Consider the following 22,346-nt stretch of genomic DNA (forward strand, 5'->3'; position numbering starts at 1 on the left):
CTTTTAGTTTGACACATGAGTCAAATCTAAATCATAATATAGAACCATAGTATCTGCTATTATTTATTCATTATTATTAAAAAATATATTATATATTTCTTACATTCATTACAAGATTTTGTTAGCTTTCACTGAGTTATCTATTTATTTATCATACATTCTTTTTTTCTCTTTCTTTCTTCAGTGCTGGTTTTTGCTGTTTTTCCTGCACTGACCTGTAACTTCTCCACTTCTTCTTTGCATTCTCTCTTCAGTTGAAGAAGAGCAGCCTGGTGCTCTGAAACAGACAGAATTGGAAAAAAAATTGACAATGAATAAGATAATTTAACGACCAGATAGATATAGGGTGCGTTCCTTTGATCATTGATACTGGCATTATTTCTTTCTTGTTGACTGGCAATTTTTGGCCACTTGAGGGCAGCAGAGCAAAGGCTGACGTGACTGCGCACGCCCAAGAAGTAGTACAGTATTTGAAGGCAGCAGTTGGGCACCTCTGGCTAAATATGGTCCCTAAGCAAAATTGTCTAACATTTTTTCCACTTTGTTTTTATTTTTTTTATTCTATGTGAAATTATTTTTGTATAATTCTACTGAAGTTTGAATATAATTTGTTGCATGTTTTGGACTAAAATAAATTGATAGGAAACATTTATTTTTGGTGAAAAAAATTAAATATAAAATATATTTAAAATATAATTAAAATGATACAAAACTTACAACTGACCTGTGTCCGCCCTGAGACTGGAAGCTAATGAGTTCAAATCCCGGCCGAGTCATACCAAAGACTATAAAAATGGGACCCGATGCCTCCTTGCTTGGCACTCAGCATCAAGGTTTGGAATTGGGGTTTAAATCACCAAATGATTCCCGAGCGCAGCCACCGCTGCTGCACACTGCTCCCCACATGAACATGGAGATAGATGGGTTAAATGCAGAGGATAATTTCATCACACCTAGTGTGTGTGTGTGTGTGTGTGTGTGTGTGTGTGTGACTATTGTTGGGACTCTAACTTTAACTTGTCTGCGTTGCATAACGCTGCACGCAATGAGGGAGTGTGATGATGTCATCGCGTTTTTGCTTTTACATACCTACCAGTGACCGAGCAGGAAGGGGCTAGGAATACATTTTCGGTACAATTCCATATGAAGCGCTGTGTAAGTCATTCATTGACATTTTACATGTGCCTCTTCACGCAAACGGATCGCGGGGCCCTGCGCACAGCGCGTGATCTGTGTACAGGGAGGGCGAGGAGCCCTGCTACAACGTGTCCCGGGTTTGTTTGCTGTGGACTCCTGCAGGGCGGAGTTGTGTTTACCTTGGGAGAAGAGTGTTAATTTACCGTTTGATACAATCTATAACTGCACACATCACCACTGTCTGTATGTTTTGTCTGGAATTGCATCACATCTACAGAATATTCTCAGCACAAATGTGTTTTTATTTCTGATGATCATCATAACTCTTAATAATATTACAGCAGTGGTCAAAATAGTTTTAAAAGATGATTTACTTTGGTGGACAGTGTGTGGAGTGTAAGAAATGTGTTTTAATATTGGGGTTGTAGTTTGCAGTAAGAATGGGCGAACGAATCCAAGTACAGTCGTCCGTTGTTTATCACTGTTAATTGGTTCCGGACATGACCGTGATAAACGCATTTCCGCAAAGTAGGAATCATTAATTATAAATCTAACATTTTCATAACTCGACCGTGAAAAAACTGTTTACTACCTTCTAAATACATTTTCAACATTATGAGAGCCCTCTAGACATGAAATAACACTTTTTTGTCATAATTACAATCTTTTAATCCAATACAGTATTGCTGCCAGGGCTGAGCCAATCAGTGGCCACGATACTGAACAGTGCGCTCTGATTGGTTTGGTCTATTCTGGTGGCCAACACTACTGGAGTATTGCTATATTTTAGTCCATTTAGCCATTTTTATGCTTGAAAATGCTTAATTTAGTAAAAAATGTTGTCGAATGTTATTAATAAAATCTTGATGTTGCAAAATTTGATAACAATGTTATTGATACCAATGGCAGTGTTAGTGTTGGATTAATACTTTTGTAATGCAATCGACATTTTTCATCTCACTTCTGTTTATTTAATTTATTTTTTTCACAAATATCTTGGTACTTTGTGTTGCTCATATTGTTACATTGTTGACATTTTATACTTTTATAACCTTGTAATGTTTACAAACAAAATTAATACATTTTTGTACAGAGGAGGGCTTTGGAGGCAAATCATTTGAATGAGATCACATTGGAGAGGTTGCTTTCGCCTACTTGTTTTGTTCTACAGTATTTACTTTTTTTGCTCAAACAATTGCATGCTGTAACAAAATGAAATATGGGAATAATTATATATTTTTTATACTGTTACATTGCCTTATATTGTTGTAATTATATACAGTATTGTTAACAAATACGTTTTTTTGGGGAAAAAATATTTTGTTTGCCTAAAATATTTGTCCTGTATTTCATTTTGATCAGTCATGAGCAACAAATTAAGGCAAAATCACAAAATCCTTTTGTATGCACGCACAACACTTAAGACCTTTAGCATATCAGAATGTGAATTTAGAATGGAATAAGCAAAGAAGTCAAACAATGTACTAATATGATCCAGTTTAAGAAATTGTACCGAGGATGTCGTTGTGGCTTGTGCAGCCCTTTGAGACACTTGTGATTTAGGGCTATATAAATAAACATTGATTGATTGATTGATTGAAACTCAAAGTGTTTACAAAGTACAAGGAGGAGGAATACTGATATAAAATCTTGAATCTGATTGACATAAACACATTTTATTAAATTTTCAGTAAATTATGTGAACCATATAGTAATCTAACTACGTATTCATGCAAACTGTAATCTATTCATTAATTGTTGTGTTAAAGATTGAAAAAGGAAGTAAACAATTATTTCCAAACAAAAAATGGGAAGGAATAAATAAGCTCTGCTTCCTCCTACTCCTTTTTGGATATGTTAGAATGTGAAACTGCAAACATGTGATGTAAACATTTTAACGGTATACATCCATCCAACCATTTCCTACCGCTTATCCCTTTCGGGGTCGCGGGGGGTGCTGGAGCCTATCTCAGCTGCATTCGGGTATACGTATACATGTTCGCAACAAATCACTGTGTTGTTACTCCTTTATTTTCATTATTTGTTTCTTGTTTACTCTTCTTAGGTTAAACATGTCCGAAATAAAATTTTACAATACAATACAAAAACAAATTAAAGGCAAAATCACAAAATCATTTAAAGTCTTGAAAATGTTCAATTCAAATGTATTGTGCTCAATATCAGTATCAGTAATAGGGTCCTTGATCGATACCTAAATTTGCTGTATCGCTCACGCTCTAAGTGCCTTGCAGCAATGTCCCTTGTGGATCAATAAAGTTTGTCTCAGTCTAAGTCTATCCTGAAAATTGGGTCTAATGGTTCCTATTGTCTGCATTACTATATGCTATATTATACAATTGTCAGACAATATCATTGAGCTATACTGGCTCTTATTAGCTGGTGTGACACAATTCATAAATGACCACTAATGTTTTGACTGTCCCTACAAAATCACCATTGTTCATTATTGAATTGTATCTAATCTAACTAGAGTTGTATGCCATTTGGTCAAACATTTTCCAGAAGCATATTTCGACCTAAATCCCACTCTGCAGTACAACTTGTGTTCTGTATACTGTAGAGCCAATGAGGTAAAACAATGTAATAAAACCCAGGTCTGCTTCACCCTTTTAAAGTATGAAAAGACATCAACCGTTTTTAATTATAAAAATATTAAAATTACTTCAAAGGAAAACTGCACTTTTTTGATTTGCCCATCGTCCACAATTCTTATGAGACAAGAACACAAGTTATTCCCTTTTATGCGTGTTCTAAATAGTGAAAAACTGTCAGTAAGAGGCGGCTAACAATGCAGGTACTGGGAATATGTATATGCTACCTATAAAGCGCTCTAGTGAAGTGAAGTGAATTATGTCTTTTTAATGTGTAATGGGAATGCAAGTGTAACTTTGCTGCCTCTTGGCCAGGACTCCGTTGGGAAAAAAGTGTTTGAATCTCAAGGGGATTTTCCTGGTTCAATTAAAAAACAAAAACAACTTTGTATAGCACTTTTTTTTCTAGTGACTCGAAGCGCTTTACATAGTGAAACCCATTATCTACATCAGAGCTATTCAACTACATAACATTTTGACATTGACATTTTTAAAAGCCCATCAAAATTTGGATGTTACTTTATAAAGTGCCACCTCAGGTTATATTCCATCAGCTTTCACACCGCACTGTCAATAGTCATTCTTCTGCCCTCGCTACTTGTTTTCAACGTATGCAGCTAACCAGGGGCCGTATTTATCAAGCGTCTTAGAATTACTCCTAAGAAGTCTGCTAAGAGTTGACTTATGAGTAAAGAAATTCTTCGCTGAAAGCTGCACTTAAAAGTTAGTTATTAAGCGTCTTACTCACAGTTTCAGCGAAGTGTAGGACTGAATCTTAAGTGTCACACTCAGAGCTGAATTACGACATTACTATGTGCCGTAAACGGAATTTTAGGTGACGTAATTTCTGTGTCCATAGAAATTACCAATCACGGAGGGAAATCCCTTGTCTAAGAATAAAGAAATATCTTAGAAATATTTAAAGGGGAACATTATCACCAGACATATGTAAGCGTCAATATATACCTTGATGTTGCAGAAAAAAGACCATATATTTTTTTAACCGATTTCCGAACTCTAAATGGGTGAATTTTGGCGAATTACACGCCTTTCTAATATTCGCTCTCGGAGCGATGACGTCACGTTGTGACGTCACACCGGGAAGCAATCCGCCATTTTCTCAAACACCGAGTCCAATCAGCTCTGTTATTTTCCGTTTTTTCGACTGTTTTCTGTACCTTGGAGACATCATGCCTCGTCGGTGTGTTGTCGGAGGGTGTAACAACACGAACAGGGACGGATTCAAGTTGCACCAGTGGCCCAAAGATGCGAAAGTGGCAAGAAATTGGACGTTTGTTCCGCACACTTTACCGACGAAAGCTATGCTACGACAGAGATGGCAAGAATGTGTGGATATCCTGCGACACTCAAAGCAGATGCATTTCCAATGATAAAGTCAAAGAAATCTGCCGCCAGACCCCCATTGAATCTGCCGGAGTGTGTGAGCAATTCAGGGACAAAGGACCTCGGTAGCACGGCAAGCAATGGCGGCAGTTTGTTCCCGCAGACGAGCGAGCTAAACCCCCTGGATGTCTTGGCTCACACCGTCCCTTATGCCACCGAAGATGATCAAGAGAAGAATATCGACCCTAGCTTCCCTGGCCTGCTGACATGAGGGTATGTCTCCAGAATATATTAATTGATGAAAACTGGGCTGTCTGCACTCTCAAAGTGCATGTTGTTGCCAAAAGTATTTCATATGCTGTAAACCCAGTTCATAGTTGTTAGTTTCCTTTAATGCCAAACAAACACATACCAATCGTTGGTTAGAAGGCGATCGCCGAATTCGTCCTCGCTTTCTCCCGTGTCGCTGGCTGTCGTATCGTTTTCGTCGGTTTCGCTTGCATACGGTTCAAACCGATATGGCTCAATAGCTTCAGTTTCTTCTTCAATTTCGTTTTCGCTACCTGCCTCCACACTACAACCATCCGTTTCAATACATGCGTAATCTGTTGAATCGCTTAAGCCGCTGAAATCCGAGTCTGAATCCGAGCTAATGTCGCTATAGCTTGCTGTTCTATGCGCCATGTTTGTTTGTGCTGGCATCACTATTTGACGTCACAGGAAAATGGACGGGTGTATATAACGATGGTTAAAATCAGGCACTTTGAAGCTTTTTTTTAGGGATATTGCGTGATGGGTAAAATTTTGAAAAAAACTTCGAAAAATAAAATAAGCCACTGGGAACTGATTTTTAATGGTTTTAACCCTTCTGAAATTGTGATAATGTTCCCCTTTAAATATCGTGGAGAGTAGGAGTGATTCTTAGACTTAAGAAAGTTGATAAATAGCTTTTATTCTTAAGTTTGAGAGTAGGACTAAATTTCGCAAATTCTCAGGACTTAAGTGTAAAATGACACTCTAAGACGCTTGATAAAAACGGCCCCAGATAGTTAACAGCATAAATACACAGAAGCTAAGGTTTCTTTACGATTTATGTTCTTTTTTTTATTTTATTCTTTTTTTTCCTCAGTTGTATTTCCTTATGTAGGTTTGTAAGATTGAAAATATAAATATTATACATGTATAATGTCCATTGTGTGTTTTACATATATAAAATAGAAGGTTTACTGTTCATACACAGCAAATATTACACACATGTGGTTCAACACAATTAAACTTAAGGTGTAGCTTTATCGCCCTCTGCTGTTCAATGTATTTAACCAGTTTTGATTGCCAGAGTCAAACAGCCAAAAACCACACGACCACGGATACAAATGACATCAAAAAGTCAACAATTTCAATACATTCATACTTGTGGTCCAGTTGCTGTTAAGTCAGATTTTTGTGGTTTATTTTGATTTTTTTCAGGGTTGATAGCTATCTTCTTCTACTCAACAACTGCTGCTTCATTGTGACACACATGATTCGCTGTAGCCCCCGCAGGGTGGCAGGAGTACTACATACATGAGTGATCCTGCTTTGAATGGTTTCATCAAGCCTATTTGGGTGTAGTCCGGCGGGCCAAACTAAAAGCTTTGGCGGGCCGGATGTGGCCAGCGAGATGCTAGTTGAGTAGCTTTTTTAAGCTACATTTAAACCAGTGTGGGTGGGACTGGGAGCAATTTGGGAAAGTGTCTTTCCCAACGCCTGTGACTAGGATGGCAGAAGCGGGAATCAAGTTGCTGGCACAACCGCTCTACCAACCTAGCCACGCCACCCCATAACATCTACAAGACATTCGTAACACATTCATAAACCTCCAACAACGTTTTATATGCATGCATAAGTATGTATGTAACGTAGGAACAGGCACATTCGTGTAATAAGAACATGTCATATTTACAGTGTTGAGCAATCATTGTGTTTGCTACCACTAAAGGCAGTTAGTGGCAGACTTGGTGAGAACCTTGGACTGTTATTAAGTAGCACTGTTGCTAAACGTTTCAAATAACAACATAAAACAGTGAGTTACACTGTCCGCTTTCACTGATGGGATGGTTGTATCTTTCAGCACTTGTGCGCCCTTTGAGCAGAATAATCCTCACTAGTCAGGTAAAAAATGCTTCCTAGCAATGCAGTCCAACTTCTCGGCTTGATGCCACTACCTTCTACTATACAGGTGAGATGTATGATTTGTTGCCTACCATCAACGACTGCTAAGTCGAAGCTAGTAGCTGACTACTCGCTAGTAATCGGAGGAGTGTGGGCAAGGGCATGTGTCACAACGCAAGAAAAGTAGTTCCTCTGTGTTAGCTCTTACCATGACGATGTCGCTATAGCTTGGTTAATATGCAGGTCACGGCATGCAAAACGGATAAATCCAGGTTACCTGCCTTGTTAGCCGCCTCGTACTAGCAGTTTTTTACTCTTAAGAACACAGAGCAAAGGGAAAGACGTGGATGATGGACGACATTTTAGAAAATAGATTTTTTTCCTTTAGCTTGTGAGGAACACTGACGTCTTGTTACATTGAAGTTTCACGTGAACGCAGAGGCATGTTCGTTTACCAAACGTTTGGTAGAATTCAGAATTGTACGACCTCAGTCGCGTTTAACTCCAGAGGTTTCGCTGAATGCAGAATGAAAAAAAAAATCTGTAGGATTACCTGCTTCAGTATACTTTAAACCAACTTTCTCCTCTTTGGGTGGAGGCCACACGACTTGTAGATGTCCAGGCGTTCGTTCTCCCTCTACTGGGTTGGAGGCTTCTGACTGGGGGAGCCAAATAGCAGTAATAACAACAAAGACAAAGAGGATACAATATTAACAGTTGAGGTAAAGTTTACATAAACTCAACATAGGCATCAAAAAATCCTTGGACTTTACAATTATTCTAAGAATAGGTCAACCCTGAGACTTCAAAGACTCTTTATGATACATTTATCATAGAGAAGAATAGAGATACTGTTTCTCTCTCACCCTGAAATCTGGAGCAGCTTCCCAAGCTCGGGTAAAGTTTGTCATTTGTCATTTTAAAGACCAAAAGAAAAAATGACACATCCAAGGAACGCCATAATGTTCCCGTAAAACCCCCCCACTTAAAATCCCTAAAAAAAAACGACTCAATGTTTGAGTCAAACAAATTATTTTCTCAGCTGCAGTCGATTATGATTACTAACGATTACTACCAAGAAGTTAACAGAACGCAGTGTTGTCAAAGTCACATATTCATAATTAGCAATAATTCAATAAAAAAAGAAATAAAATCACATAGATGCACTTTCTAAAAGCATTTAACCATAAATATTTGCGTTAACAATACAATAAGTACACAAGCTGATGTTATTCCTACTTTAGAGTTAGATGCCGCTTTCTTTTCTGGGGTCTTGATGGAAGTTCTCTCAAAAAATGCTTTCAGTGCATCTTTTTTGCGAGCTGCATCCGATTCCACCTTCTTCAAAGGCTTTGGGGTGAAAAAGGCCTTGAAGGCATGAAAGGCTGCTTCCGCACCTGAAACAGGTGCTTTGGTAGACTCAAATGAGCCTGAGATGTCCTTTTCAGTGTCAAGTTCTTGAGCATTGTCAGTGATATTCTCTCTAGTTTCTGCTGGATCTTTGTCTAGAAGTTCCTTCCCCTCCTCGCGCTCATCTTCTCTTTGGTCCGGGTTCAAGTTTCCTTTTGGATCAACCTGATTCTCAGGGTAGATTGCAGCGGGTCTGACCACGCTCTTTCTCAGGACCTTTAGACCACTAAAGAGGGCAGGGAGCTGGAACTGCTTGTCTGTGGGTGAGCCTGGGGAGAAGGTGGCTCTGGAGATAATGGATTCAGCTGGAGGAATATTGCTTGCAGATGATTGAACAATAATTGTTGAGTTATTCTTTGGTCCTGGAGTGATGTCGTCTAAAATGTAATTTTTCAAGCAGAGCTCATCAGCTTGCACAATTGTTGGGTCGTCTTCGACCACATGTTCAACAGCTAGGTCTGTCCGAGTCACAGTTATCAACACATGTTTGGGACTTGTCCTCAAAACAGAGTCTTCACATCCAAAATCGTTTAAAGTCCTTGTGGTGGTATATTCCTCCTGAGAACCTGCAGACTTCACACTCTGGTAGGGTTCTTCTGCAGAATCCTGCTTATAGTTCCGTGGTTCATAACAATCACTATCTGAATTTGTACTCTCTGTCAAACGAAGTTCACACCCGACTTGCTTGGTTTGACCTTCGTCCTGTGAGTTTCGTGCCGGGCTACAACCTTCAGACGAGTGAACTTTATCGGGGTGATTTCTGTTCAATTGTCGTCCGAGCACAGAGGAGCTATTTTCAGCTTTTACAGCCGTGGTTTGTTCAGCATTTATTGTATCATCGCCTTCCTTTGCTGCATCACATTGATCTGTCTGGTCCTCAGCTTCTACCTCTAAGTCGGAGGTTGTCTTTTCTTCTTGTCCAACAAGAAATATAACATACGAGCAAGAGTTAGTATCGCTGGGTTCCACAGGAGGTGCCTTAAAATCCTTGTTTGTCTTCATCTCAGCAACCTCCTGTGTTGTATCTGCATTTTGTTCTTCTGATATAGTCCGGAAAAACGTAAGAATGGGCGACTGTGGCTCCATTTTCTGTTGGTAGGTGTTACTCAGACGTACAACAAAGTTTTCTCGTAAGTTCGGTTTCTTCAGAGGAACTACATGCATCCATGCAACGCTCCCTCATGTCAAACCAGAGCACTCATTTTCTCAACCCACAAGTGGAAACCTATGTTTATTGCACAGAGCAGCCAATGACAGGAGACAAATCCACTCAGCAATGGAAAAGTTTGGTTTCCATGTCCTTGACTTGATGACGTTCCTCCTCGTGCTCCCTCCGGCATCCCCTTTACCTACTTTCGTGCTCTTCCAAAAACTTGCATCATGTTGGACAATCAAAGTATCATAAGAAACAGATGGTGGCGAGAGCCAGCTCCCCCGGTGGCTGTCAAACGTCTGTGTAGTCAGAGGAGGCCACGCGGAACAGAAGGAGGGAGGCCACACCTAGTACAGCTGAACACGGATCACTTGTGTGAACATTTGGTTTGCAAATACAGAATGGCCGGGAGGACTCTTAGCTCTCGTGTGTGTGTGTGTTGTGAGCAAAGGCAGGCTAATCTTCACCACACCCCCTTCCAAAACCATATGTTTAATCTGCTCACGTGTTATTGGTAGATGCTGAAGTTTTCTCATAAATTTGATTTACTTTTGTTTGAAAATATTACTGCCACAAATACCATTGACATTTCTTTTGTAAGTTGATTGATTTTAATACAGAACATATGCTATGAATAATAGTCACCAGCTTGCATCAGTGCTGTCAAATGATTAATTTTAAAAATAAGATTAATCCCACTTTTGAATTTAGATTAATCGCAGTTTATTACTTGCTTAATAAAAATAATTTAATAAATACAATTTTATTGTCAGAATGTCATTAAGGAACATTTTCAAACGTTTTACTTGAATGCATGTCATTAATTTGCTTAAAACATTGAAACCGTTTTATCTAAAGTCAAACAGGGTGTATTTCGAAGCTAAATTTTCACCAAAGTCTCCTCACTCAGGGGTGGCGTGGCTCAGATGGTAGAGTGGCCATCCAGCAACTGGAGAGTTCCTGATTAGGTTCCAGCTTCCGACATTCTAGTCACGGCCGTTGTGTCCTTGGGGAAGACACCTCACCCACCTTGCTCCCAGTGCTGCTCACACTGGTGTAAGAATGATTGGTGGTGGTCGGCGCTAATTGCAGCTGTGGCTACAAAAATGTAGCTTACCACCATCCAAGTGAGAATTATGGATTGAATGAATGGTGGGTTCTCTGTTGTCTGTGACACGCTCTGAGTGTCTAGAAAAGTGCTATACAAAATCTGATTCGTATTATTATCATCATCTTAGCATCTTTGCACGGGCGTATGAATTGACCTCATCACTGACCGTTTAACAACCCATGTTGCCTTTCAGGTAACCATCCGCAGTTAAGGTAAAATAGCATGTACAGTCAAAAAGTACAATTACCATTGTACATGGTAATTGGGCTTTGTTATATATTGTATATATTATATAAAAATATTATAATATATAATATAATATCCATCCATCCATCCATTTTCTACCGCTTATTCCCTTCGGGGTCGCGGGGGGCGCTGGAGCCTATCTCAGCTACAATCGGGCGGAAGGCGGGGTACACCCTGGACAAGTCGCCACCTCATCGCAGGGCCAACATATAATATATCAGTATATATTATATACTGTATATATAATATGTAAATATTACACCTATGTTACATTTTATATTGCTACCATGGTACATTTTTAGTCTACTATATACCTGCATTATCCTTTCCATCCTTTGTAATTGAGCTACTGTGTGGAACAATTTCCCTTGTAGATCAATAAAGTTTGTCTAAGTCTAAGTCTAAAAATAGATTGCGTGATTAATCAGCGTATATACATGATTAATGCGATCATTTCTTGTGAGTTAACTCATTATTTTTGACAGCCCGAATTTTAATTAAAAAAATCAAATTAGGGCTGTCAAATTAAATGCATTAATTAATGCGATCAAGCACAAAATATTTTTGAATAAATTATGCATGAACATAGATTAATCATTAAATGTATGATGGTTAACTAAAAGGGTTGCTATAAGGTCAGTGATCAGGTCAATGCATCCGCCAGTGTAAAAATGAGTGAGGAGTGTCATGGCCTTCCCCCACATGTCATGTCATGTCTTGTTTTGCCTTAGTTTGTGGATTTCCTGTGTTTAAGATTTGTCTGTTTCAGCGTTCCTTTCCGTGGTTGCTTCTGGTTGCTCGGGAAGCTGATTTACCACAGTTTGTTGATTAGGACTCGCACTTGTGCCCAATCACAATCATGCCCATATTTAGACGCGGGTTAAATCTGTCACGTTCTGGCATGATGTTGGTCTTTCGTGTTCCCAGGATGCAAAAGAACAGTAGGAAGCAGTGTGCAGGTAAGATCGTATTTAATGTCCAAATGTATAAAATCCAAAATAGAGTGTAGAAGTACGATTACAAGCACAAGCAAAAAAACAGAAAACCGTAGGCACTAACCTGTATGTAAACTGTTTTGTAAGGCGAACATTGAACCCACGCCAACTGGACGGTCAGACGAGTCTAAATAAGGGCATTCTCCAATTGTCAGAACTGAGCATTATTATACAATAATTAGGGCTGTCAAACATAACGAGTTAACTCATGTGATTAATCACAAAAAATTTAATTAATCATATACATACACAGACTAATTACACAATTTATTTTTACCCCTAATGTTCCTTTTACTTTCACCGTGGATAGTTGTTAGAATAGAGTTTTATATGGTCAGTGATCAAACGCCAGTGCAAATATGAGAGGAGATTCGCACGAGCAAATTTATTTCCAAAAAACCCCAAGATAAAACTGTTACCAGGTTTCAAGGAAATAAATGACGTGCATTCAATTAAAAGTCTAACATTTTTGTGTATTATTTTCTGACAATAAAATTGCATTCGTGTCCAAACATTGATGTCGTTTTTATGTTAATTTGAATTATGCAAGTGAGTAATAAACTGTGATTAATAATGATTAATCCAAATTCAAAAGTGCGATTAATCTGAGTAAAAATTTGGTAACACTATAGTATGGGGAACACATATTCACCATTAATTAGTTGCTTAATAACATGCAAATTAGTAACATATTGGCTCTTAATTAGTCATTATTAAGTACTTATTAATGCCTTATTCTGCATGGCCTTATTATACAACCAGTAAGCCATTAACTAAGAGTTAACTAACCCTAACCCTAACCCTTATTGCTGATTAGTAACCCTCACCCTAACCCTTATATGTTCCCCTCGTGTCCAAATAACTCTAAATTAAGTCTTTGTTACTTTAATAAGCAACTAATTAATGGTGAATATTTTACTAATACTCAACATTTTATTATAGGGCAGAATTTTTATTGCTGGTTTTGCATTTGTTTACATATGTACTGCACAGTATAAACAATTCTAATCCTTTTCCCCCCACAAAGCTTGACAGCGACTACATTAACTTGTTCATTTGTTGGTACCTGTTTGCTTAATTGTCAGGCTCCACCCTTGTTTGCTCATATATGACCTTATAGCCAGCAGCAGGTGCGAGGCAGAACCTATGACCAATGTTTTAACAGCATCCACATTCGCGCGCAGGTACACCTCAGATTGTGAGCTCTGCGTTGCAGACATTGCTGTGCTCGGTGCCGTCTTAAATGGCTTTATTTAATCTTGGCAACAGTAAAAAACAGTCCTACAGAGAGGGACATTGTGGTATTGAAGGAAGGTATGTTTATGTAATAGGCATGAATGCAGATAAGCCCATCAAATAGCATTAGAACATAACAGTGCTGGGCAAACATGCAAGACTGTAATGAGAATTTGGCAATACTTAAAGAGGGTATGTGGAGGTTAAAACTGCACTCTATTTATTAAATATTATTATAAATAATAATACAGTAATGGAACATAATTTGTGATACATCACGATATTTGTTTAAGAGAAATCGTATATTATTGTTATAATTATTACATTTTGTGGGAATTTGTCATATAGATTTTTTATTCATTAATTACTTTCCAGACTGAGTTAAATGAACAAATATAATTAGTACGACGCTTCATAAAAGATAAAAATGTTTTACAAAATTTCAAAAAGTATGAGGTCCTTTCTTTAAATTTGATTTCCAACGCAACCTGGATTAAAAGGCCATACACAGAAGACTAATTTTTTTAATATATATATTTTATTACTATTATTTATCCTTTTTGAGAGTCATCAGGTGGCTTTGAGTTTGGTTTTCTATAGCAATATGTTAATAGATTTGTTATTTGGCTGATTTTTTTTCATTTCTTTCTTTTAATTTTTTTATATATTTATTTTGTATAATTTTTTTCTGTATGTCTGTTATTTATCCTTTATGTGGGTCTTCAGGTGGCTCTGAGTGTGGTTTTCTGTAACAATATGTTTATAGAAGTATTTGTTATTTAGATGATGTTTTATTCTTTTTTTCTTTGTTTTTATTTATCCATTTTTTTTTTCTGTATGCCTGTTTATTATTTATCCTTCTTGGGGAGCATCAGGTGGCTATTGAGTGTGGTTGTCTGTAGCAACATGTTAATAGATGTATTTATTTTGCTGATGGTTTTCTTTCTTTTTTCTTTTATTTTTTGATTATTTATTATGTTTTCTGTGTGTTTAGGTAAAAAGAGAAACATTTGATGTGTGATTGTACTGCTTAAATTGTACGTGCCTTAAAACTCAATAAACATATCTTTTTTTTTTTTTAAAGTCACATTTAATTTATACTGCTGAAACAGGGTTTTTCAAAATGCGACAAGACTCCCGATAAAAAAAAAAATTTCCGGACCATATAGCTAAGATAGGCTTCAGCACGCCCGCAATCCCGAAAGGGACAAGCGGTAGCAAATGGATGGATATACAAAACATACATACGTTTTTTTGCTTTTTAAAGACTTTTTACTCTTTAACCGTATAAACTAAATGTCAACACATTGTGCCTGTGAAATAAGTTAATTCAGCCTAGCAGTTGTGAAAAATGTTTTTCTTTATCTTTCACAAACTGCTGCACCTCAACCAAGGACACCTGCCTGTTAAAACTGACATTTTTAAATGACTGGTAGCTTCTCCCAAAATAATAATTTTAATAAGAAGTGCTGTTGCAACATAAAATTATCGGTAGATAAATTTTGCACCAGCTAACTAAAGAACGAGGCTTGTTCTAAAAAAAAAAAAAAAAAAAAAAAAAGTTGTGACCACAATAACTTATCTAATGTCAATTAATCTTTGGGCAAATTGCCCCACACTGGCACGACATGAGAGGAAAATAATCCCTAATTCTCAATAATGATATCATTTGGGATTTAAGTGTGCTATGTACTGTATGCAAAGCACCTACACAGCTACATGTTATACAACCAACAGGAACACAAAATCTCTTTGTGGACGTTCCAGGCCAGTTCCTGCACATAAACGGCTTTAAGGCAGCTGGAACATGTTGGTCAGTATTATAGTGATTTACCTCTAATGAGCACTTACATATTTATGGTCTTTCCTGATAAAGGGCCATAATAATCTTTCTGAAGGCATTTATTGGTATGAATCAGGGTTTGGACTACTAGATTTACGCAGCCCATTAAATACGGCGATTCTCAAATTAATTTTAATGAGCAAATCTTGCTCGATTGGTGTCTTTTATGATAAACGTGGAGAAATCTAGCCTGTTTTTTTTATACTCACACCAAGTTCTGGGGGTACTAGAGTACCACTGATATCGTCCTCGACGGCAGTGATCCGCAAGAAGTCTATGAGCTTGGGCCGGGAGGGATGAGAGAACCACCTGCAGAAGGAGAGGGACTCCTCCATTTCCTGTTGCCAGACGTCTTCCTGATTTAGGAGAACTTCATCTGGAGACAGCACAAATATAGAAAGGCTTCCTTATTGGCCTGCAAAGCTTTGTTTCGCCATACAAGTCTGGAAAGACAGGTAGTCGCATATTCTATGGATTCATACATGAGAACCAACAGCTCCCAAACTTTTCCAGCTTGGAGAGATTCAGCTTTGACTCAGAGACACAATGGAAAAAAGTGTCCCAAAGTTGGGCAAATTAGAAGAAAGGAAAAGTTATGATGCAAATTTTAAGATAATGTTTACTGAATTAAAGGGGGTAACAAAACTAACTTTTTACTGTGATTCCTTTGGGTTTTAGAAAACGATTAATTATGTCATGTATCTATTTTTCTCTTGGATTTTGTCATATTCTGTATTCTTTAATATTTCCCCCCAAAAAAGTTGTCTTATATTTGGGTCAATGCGATATAAAATAATTTCGAGTGTAGTTAATAATTTACTGTATGTGCTTAAAAACTAATCGTATACAGTAATACATTGATGTACTAAACTTTTGGTTTACAAAATTTTAGATCAAGCCAAATATGCCTGCGTGTACGAACCATGTGTCCTTGTACGAACGCTTCATTCATTCATGTTTTGTTCCGCTGGCAGCCATTTTGTGCTTGCTTGTATTAAAGAGATTGAGGGAGCCGGCTACCTACCAAAGCAATTGTTTAATTGTGAGGAGAACGGACTTTTTTGGAAAAAAAAGATGCCAAAGAGGACTTATTTCACAGCGGAGGAGAAGACTACCTCTTTCAGCTGCGCTTCTTCCAAGAGCACACACACGGCCCCGCCCCCTCGCATCCCTTCTCCTTTTGTTTACTCTTCTCTCTCCTCATGAGTTTCAACTCACTAGAGGAAGTTGCCTATGTTAATCGGAATCAGAGTCAGCTTTCTGTACTGTAAGTGGATTTAACTTTTTCAAATGTATATTGTTGCAGCAATGTGGTTGTTAAAGTTAAGGATTTTTTATCATTTGTGTGGGCACCAGAGTGTCGTGTGTGTGTGTGTGTGTGTGTGTGTGTGTGTGTGTGTGTGTGTGTGTGTGTGTGTGTGTGTGTGTGTGTGTGTGTGTGTGTGTGTGTGTGTGTGTGTGTGTGTGTGTGTGTGTGTGTGTGTGTGTGTGTGTGTGTGTGTGTGTGTTTGCAGAGCAGTGCATACAAGACAGTTAAGCTTGTCGTTGTTGTTTTTTGTTGGCCTATTAATAGGTAGACGGTTCATTAATCACCCCCTTGTTATATTTTATATGAAGTAATGTTTATCATGTTATATTGTGAAAATAGTGACTTTTGTTGAGGTTGGAACCCGTTATTCATATTTACATTGTTTCTTATGGAGACATTTGCGTCACTGTGCGAACTTTTCGATTTACGAACCAAACCATGTTCAAGAACCAATTAGGTTTGTAAATCAAGGTTCCACTGTAATATATACATGTGTATATATATGTATATGTATATATCTGTATATGTATGTGTGTATTTATATATATATATATGTATATATACAGTGTGTGTGTGTGTGTGTGTGTGTGTGTGTATGTATATATATGTATATCTTCTTAGGTTCAGTCTAGTCCAGGGGTCACCAACCTTTTTGAAACCAAGAGCTACTTCTTGGGTACTGATTAATGCGAAGGGCTAGCAGTTTGATACACACTTAAATAAATTGCCAGAAATAGCCAATTTGATCAATTTACCTTTAACTCTTATGTTATGATTAATAATTAATGATATTTATCTTTGTGGAAACACTGATCATCTTAATGATTTCTCACAATAAATATATATAGAAACAGATAAAAATCAATATGCAACACTTTATTTTTATATTTTCTCTAAGTGCACATTTTTCAAATTGAACATTTTCAAATGATCACTTCTAAGACAGTCTTGTGAAATCACAATATCCCATTTTAACTAGCTAGCCACTAACATTTTTTAACAAATCATGAATTACTTTGCACCATGTTTGTACAAATAATACCTTATGTAAAATACAAAAGTCAACTCTAAAATGTTTAAATAAATCAGGTCACACTTTGAACTGGACACCAAATCTGTTATCTGTTTCTTTGTCAGTTAGTGGGAAGCCTGGCATTGCATGCTGTTTACTAGTGTGTTGTACTCTGGTGTGTAACTTGACACTGCAACTCTGAGTGAGTCTTGCAGATGTGTGCGTGTTCTGTGTTTGTTCTTGATGAAGTTCATGTCAGAAAAGGCTGATTCACAAAGATAAGATTTTTCCTCATTGTTTGCGGAACCTTCTTAATCTTTTGGACATATTTTCACAGCAATCTGGCCTTAAGCTTAATTATGATAAATGTAAAGGGAACATCCTTTCGAATGGAATGCAAAGTGCCTGTTTTGTGGACAGATAGACCAGTTCACATACTTGGTGTTGTTGTCCCAGAGAATCTGGAAGGTCTAGGCTCAGTAAATTATGATAATCGACTAAGAAAGCTGGACAAAATTATGCAATTATGGAAAGGGAAATCCTTAACCTTGTATGGTAAAATATCTATTGTCAACTTGTTAATTATTCCTCAATTTATTTATTTGTTTTTGTCTATACCAGCTCCATCACAAAACTTTTTTAAGATTTATGAGCGGAGGGTCTTCGATTTTGTCTGGGACGGCAAACCAGAAAAGATTAAAAGAAAGGTTTTGTACAATGAGTATGAATATGGGGGTCTGAAACTTCTCAACCTTGAAGCTATTTGTCTTTAAAAGCATCAATTGTTCCAAAGATGTATTTAAACACTGAGTGGTACACAAGTGTCCTGTTGGACAAAAAACATGTACTGTATCAAAAGAAATTGTATCCGTTTTTACAAGTGATCCCCTCCCATTTTTCTTATGTAGAGAGTCTGCTGGGAAACATAGCGGGGTTCATAAAGGAAACAATCCACTCATGGTGGTGTTTTCAATTTTATGTGCCAGAAAAAAGAGACGATATTTTGCAGCAGATAATATGGATGAACTCTAATATTGTAATAGATGGAAAGCCTTTCTTTTGGAAAAATATGTTTGAAAGAGGAATCATTTTTGTCAATGATATTATCAATGAGAATGGTAAAATTATGAAGTATGATGAATTTAGAACTATGTATGGTGATGCTTGCTCAAGCTTTGAATTTAATCAACTAACTGGAGTAATTGGGAAAAGATGGAAACAAATAATTAATTATGGAACTACTAAATCATTAGTTTGTAAACCTCTAATAAGAAATTCTAGTTGGCAAAAAGGAACTAAAATAAATAGAAAAATATATAATTTTTATTTAATAAAGAAATCTTTGAAGGCTGCCCCATACAACACATATGGAAAATGGGAGGACTTTTTTGACTGCCCGTTGCCATGGGATGCCATATTCAAACTAATCTATAAAACTACCATCGATGTGCAAAATCGTTATTTTCAAATTAAAATTATTTATAACTTCTTACCCACGGGGAAAATGTTAAAATTATGGAATATGACAGAGTCAGATGATTGCCGATTTTGTTGTCAGGAGTCTGAATCCACCCTGCATTTGTTTTGGTATTGTCATATTGTGTCTTCGTTTTGGGTGAAGTTGAAAACATGTGTTTAAGGATTGGTTTGTTTATGAAGCTTGATGTGGTTTCTGTTATTTTAGGAGAGTTCATTGACAATCATGATTTAGTCAATTTAATTATAGTACTCGGTAAAAGGTTTATTTTTAAGGCCAAAAACAGATATTCACTTAGTATTACTTTCTTTAAAACATTTATTCAGTATTTTTTAACTTTAGAAAGTTACATGGTTGAAAATGATAATGATGCCAAAAAACATAAAAAAAGATGGGAAGTCCTCAAAGGCTTATTTTGAAAGTATAATTATGTTTATAGATTATATGCTATCTGTTGTTGTGTTCCCTAATTTGAGTGACCTGGACATAATCTGGACTGTACATAAATGCTTATTTTGAAAATGTAATTTTGTTTACAAAATATATGCAATCTGTTGTGTTCCCTAATTTTTTTCTGTGTACATGAATGAAGGTGTGTGTTGCAGAGTCCGACTTAGACATTATCTGGACTGGACCTGGTTTTAAAAAACCCTTTAAACAAATCTAATTTCATTGACAACCTGGTCTGGTGAAGATAAAGTCCTTTTAAAAAAAATAAAATAAGATAAATAAATAAGTAAAAAATTCTTGGATAAAAAATAAAGTAAAACAATATAAAAATAATTACATAAAAAATAGTAATTAATGAAAATGTTAGTGGACCAGCAGCACATACAATCATGTGTGCTTCAGGGACTGTGTCCCTTGCAGATGTGTTGTCTATGTTGTGGGAACCAGAATACTGGTAGCAGAAAGAAATAACCCCTTTTGTGTGGATGAGTGTGAATGGGGGGGGGGGGGGGGGGGGGGTTTGGGTTGATGCACTGATTGAAAGTGTATCTTGTGTTTTTTCTATGTTGATTTAAAAAAAAAAAAATACATTAAAAAAATTATAAGATTTTTAGAACAGGCCAGCGGGCGACTCATCTGGTCCTTACGGGCGACCTGGTGCCCGTGGGCACCGCGTTGTTGACCCCTGGTCTAGTCGATGTCGAACTTGGATGATATCATGCACCAGTCTTCTCCACTCTGTTCTTTCCACCACTCTATCTCTGAGCTTAGCTAATGTCATTCCTGTTGTTTTTGTAATTCCTTCCATTCACATTTGCCTATGTCTTCCTTTTCGACGTTTCCCCTCACATTTTCCAAGCATGATGTCTTTATTTAAGTTGTTGTTTCTCATGATATGGCCAAAGTAACCCAGCTGTTGTTTAATGATCCTGTCTAAAAATGCAATGCTTGGTTTAATTTTCTCTAGCATTTCTTTATTTGAGATTCGTTTTGTCCACAGAATTTAACTCGAAGGCAAATATTTTTCGTGAGTCTTGTTTTTTCAGTGTCCAACTTTCACATCCATAAATTGCTATTGGGAATATTTAAGTCTATCATTTTGATCTTGGTGCTTAGAAGAATGTGGTTGCTTTTGAGCATATTATTCAGTTTAATCAGTGATGCGCTGGCCATTGTTAATCATCTTTTGATTTCCTTTGCACACCCACCGTCTTCATATATTTCACTGCCTAGGAAGCAGAACGACTGCACTACTTCTGTTTCCTTGATCCATCTTCGACTCTGATGTTTTCTGTTGTCATTATCTCGTTTATTTCGCATTTAAGTATAGGCCCGCCTTAGCACTTTCATTTTTGACTTGAGCTAATAACATTTCTAGATCACTGCACGAGTCAGCCAGTAAGGTGGTGTAATCTGCGTATCTGATATTATTGATATTCACACTCCCTGTTTTGACTCTGATTGCCTCACACTCATCCAGAGCTTTCCTCATTATATCTTCTGCATATAGGCTAAATAGAAGGGGTGCACCTTTGCCTATCGGGAACCATTCAGTGTCACCATGTTCAGTTCTCACTACTGCTTCTTGGTTTTGATACAGACTTCTCATTAGTAATATTAAATGTTCTGGTATTCCCATATCTCTTAGTGAAACCCATAGTTTTATTGTGATCTATGCAGTCAAACGCTCTTCTGTAATCTATAAAGGACATGAATAAGCTCTTTTGGTATTCCCTGGTTGTTTCCGTTAACCATTTTAAAGGCCTACTGTAATGCGATTTTCTTATTTAAACGGGGATAGCAGGTCCATTCTATGTGTCATACTTGATCATTTTGAGATATTTCCATATTTTTGCTGAAAGGATTTAGTAGAGAACATCGACGATAAAGTTCGCAACTTTTGGTCGCTGATAAAAAAGCCTTGCCTGTACCGGAAGTAGCAGATGAGTAGCGTGACGTCACAGGTTGTGTAGCTCCTCACATCTGCACATTGTTTACAATCATGGCCACCAGCAGCGAGAGCGATTCGGACAGAGAAAGCGACGATTTCCCCATTCATTTGAGCGAGGATGAAAGATTCGTGGATGAGGAAAGTGAGGGTGAAGGACTAGAGGGCAGTGGGAGCGATTCAGATAGGGAAGATGCTGTGAGAGGCGGGTGGGACCTGATATTCAGCTGGGAATGACTAAAACAGTAAATAAACACAAGACATATATACTCTATTAGCCACAACACAACCAGGCTTATATTTAATATGCCACAAATGAATCCCGCATAACAAACACCTCCCCCCTCCCGTCCATATAACCCGCCAATACAACTCAAACACCTGCACAACACACTCAATCCCACAGCCCAAAGTACCGTTCACCTCCCCAAAGTTCATACAGCACATATATTTCCCCAAAGTTACGTACGTGACATGCACATAGCGGCACGCACGTACGGGCAAGCGATCAAATGTTTGGAAGCCGCAGCTGCATGCGTACTCACGGTACCGCGTCTGCGCATCCAACTCAAAGTCCTCCTGGTAAGAGTCTCTGTTGTCCCAGTTCTCCACAGGCCAATGGTAAAGCTTGACTGTCATCTTTCGGGAATGTAAACAATGAAACACCGGCTGTGTTATCCGGCACAACAGTCAGGGGGTGCATTCTACGGCGGGGGTGCGTTATCCGGCACAACACCTGCCGCAATACACCGCTTCCCACCTACAGCTTTCTTCTTTGCTGTCTCCATTGTTCATTGAACAAATTGCAAAAGATTCACCAACACAGATGTCCAGAATACTGTGGAATTTTGCGATGAAAACAGACGACTTAATAGCTGGCCACCATGCTGTCCCAAAATGTCCTCTACAATC

The 22,346-nt window shown here is 37.6% G+C and overlaps 1 protein-coding gene across 3 annotated transcripts in view; it reads right to left on the reverse strand.

The window, feature by feature from the left end:
* Positions 1-22,346, reverse strand: part of fmn1 (formin 1) — a 73,067-nt gene that overhangs the window by 34,901 nt on the left and 15,820 nt on the right. For 2 of the 3 annotated variants that reach the window (XM_072916276.1, XM_072916275.1), the window contains 3 exons: positions 15,448-15,614; positions 7,798-7,903; positions 216-277 (listed from right to left, as the gene is read on the reverse strand). In XM_072916276.1, coding sequence (XP_072772377.1) covers positions 216-277; positions 7,798-7,903; positions 15,448-15,614 — 335 coding nt within the window. Of the gene's footprint in view, positions 1-215; positions 278-7,797; positions 7,904-8,483; positions 15,399-15,447; positions 15,615-22,346 lie in introns of those variants that run through there. The other variant, XM_072916277.1, reaches the window with a different exon arrangement.

This window comes from Nerophis lumbriciformis, linkage group LG26 (genome assembly GCF_033978685.3).
Source record: "Nerophis lumbriciformis linkage group LG26, RoL_Nlum_v2.1, whole genome shotgun sequence".
NCBI lineage: Eukaryota > Metazoa > Chordata > Actinopteri > Syngnathiformes > Syngnathidae > Nerophis > Nerophis lumbriciformis.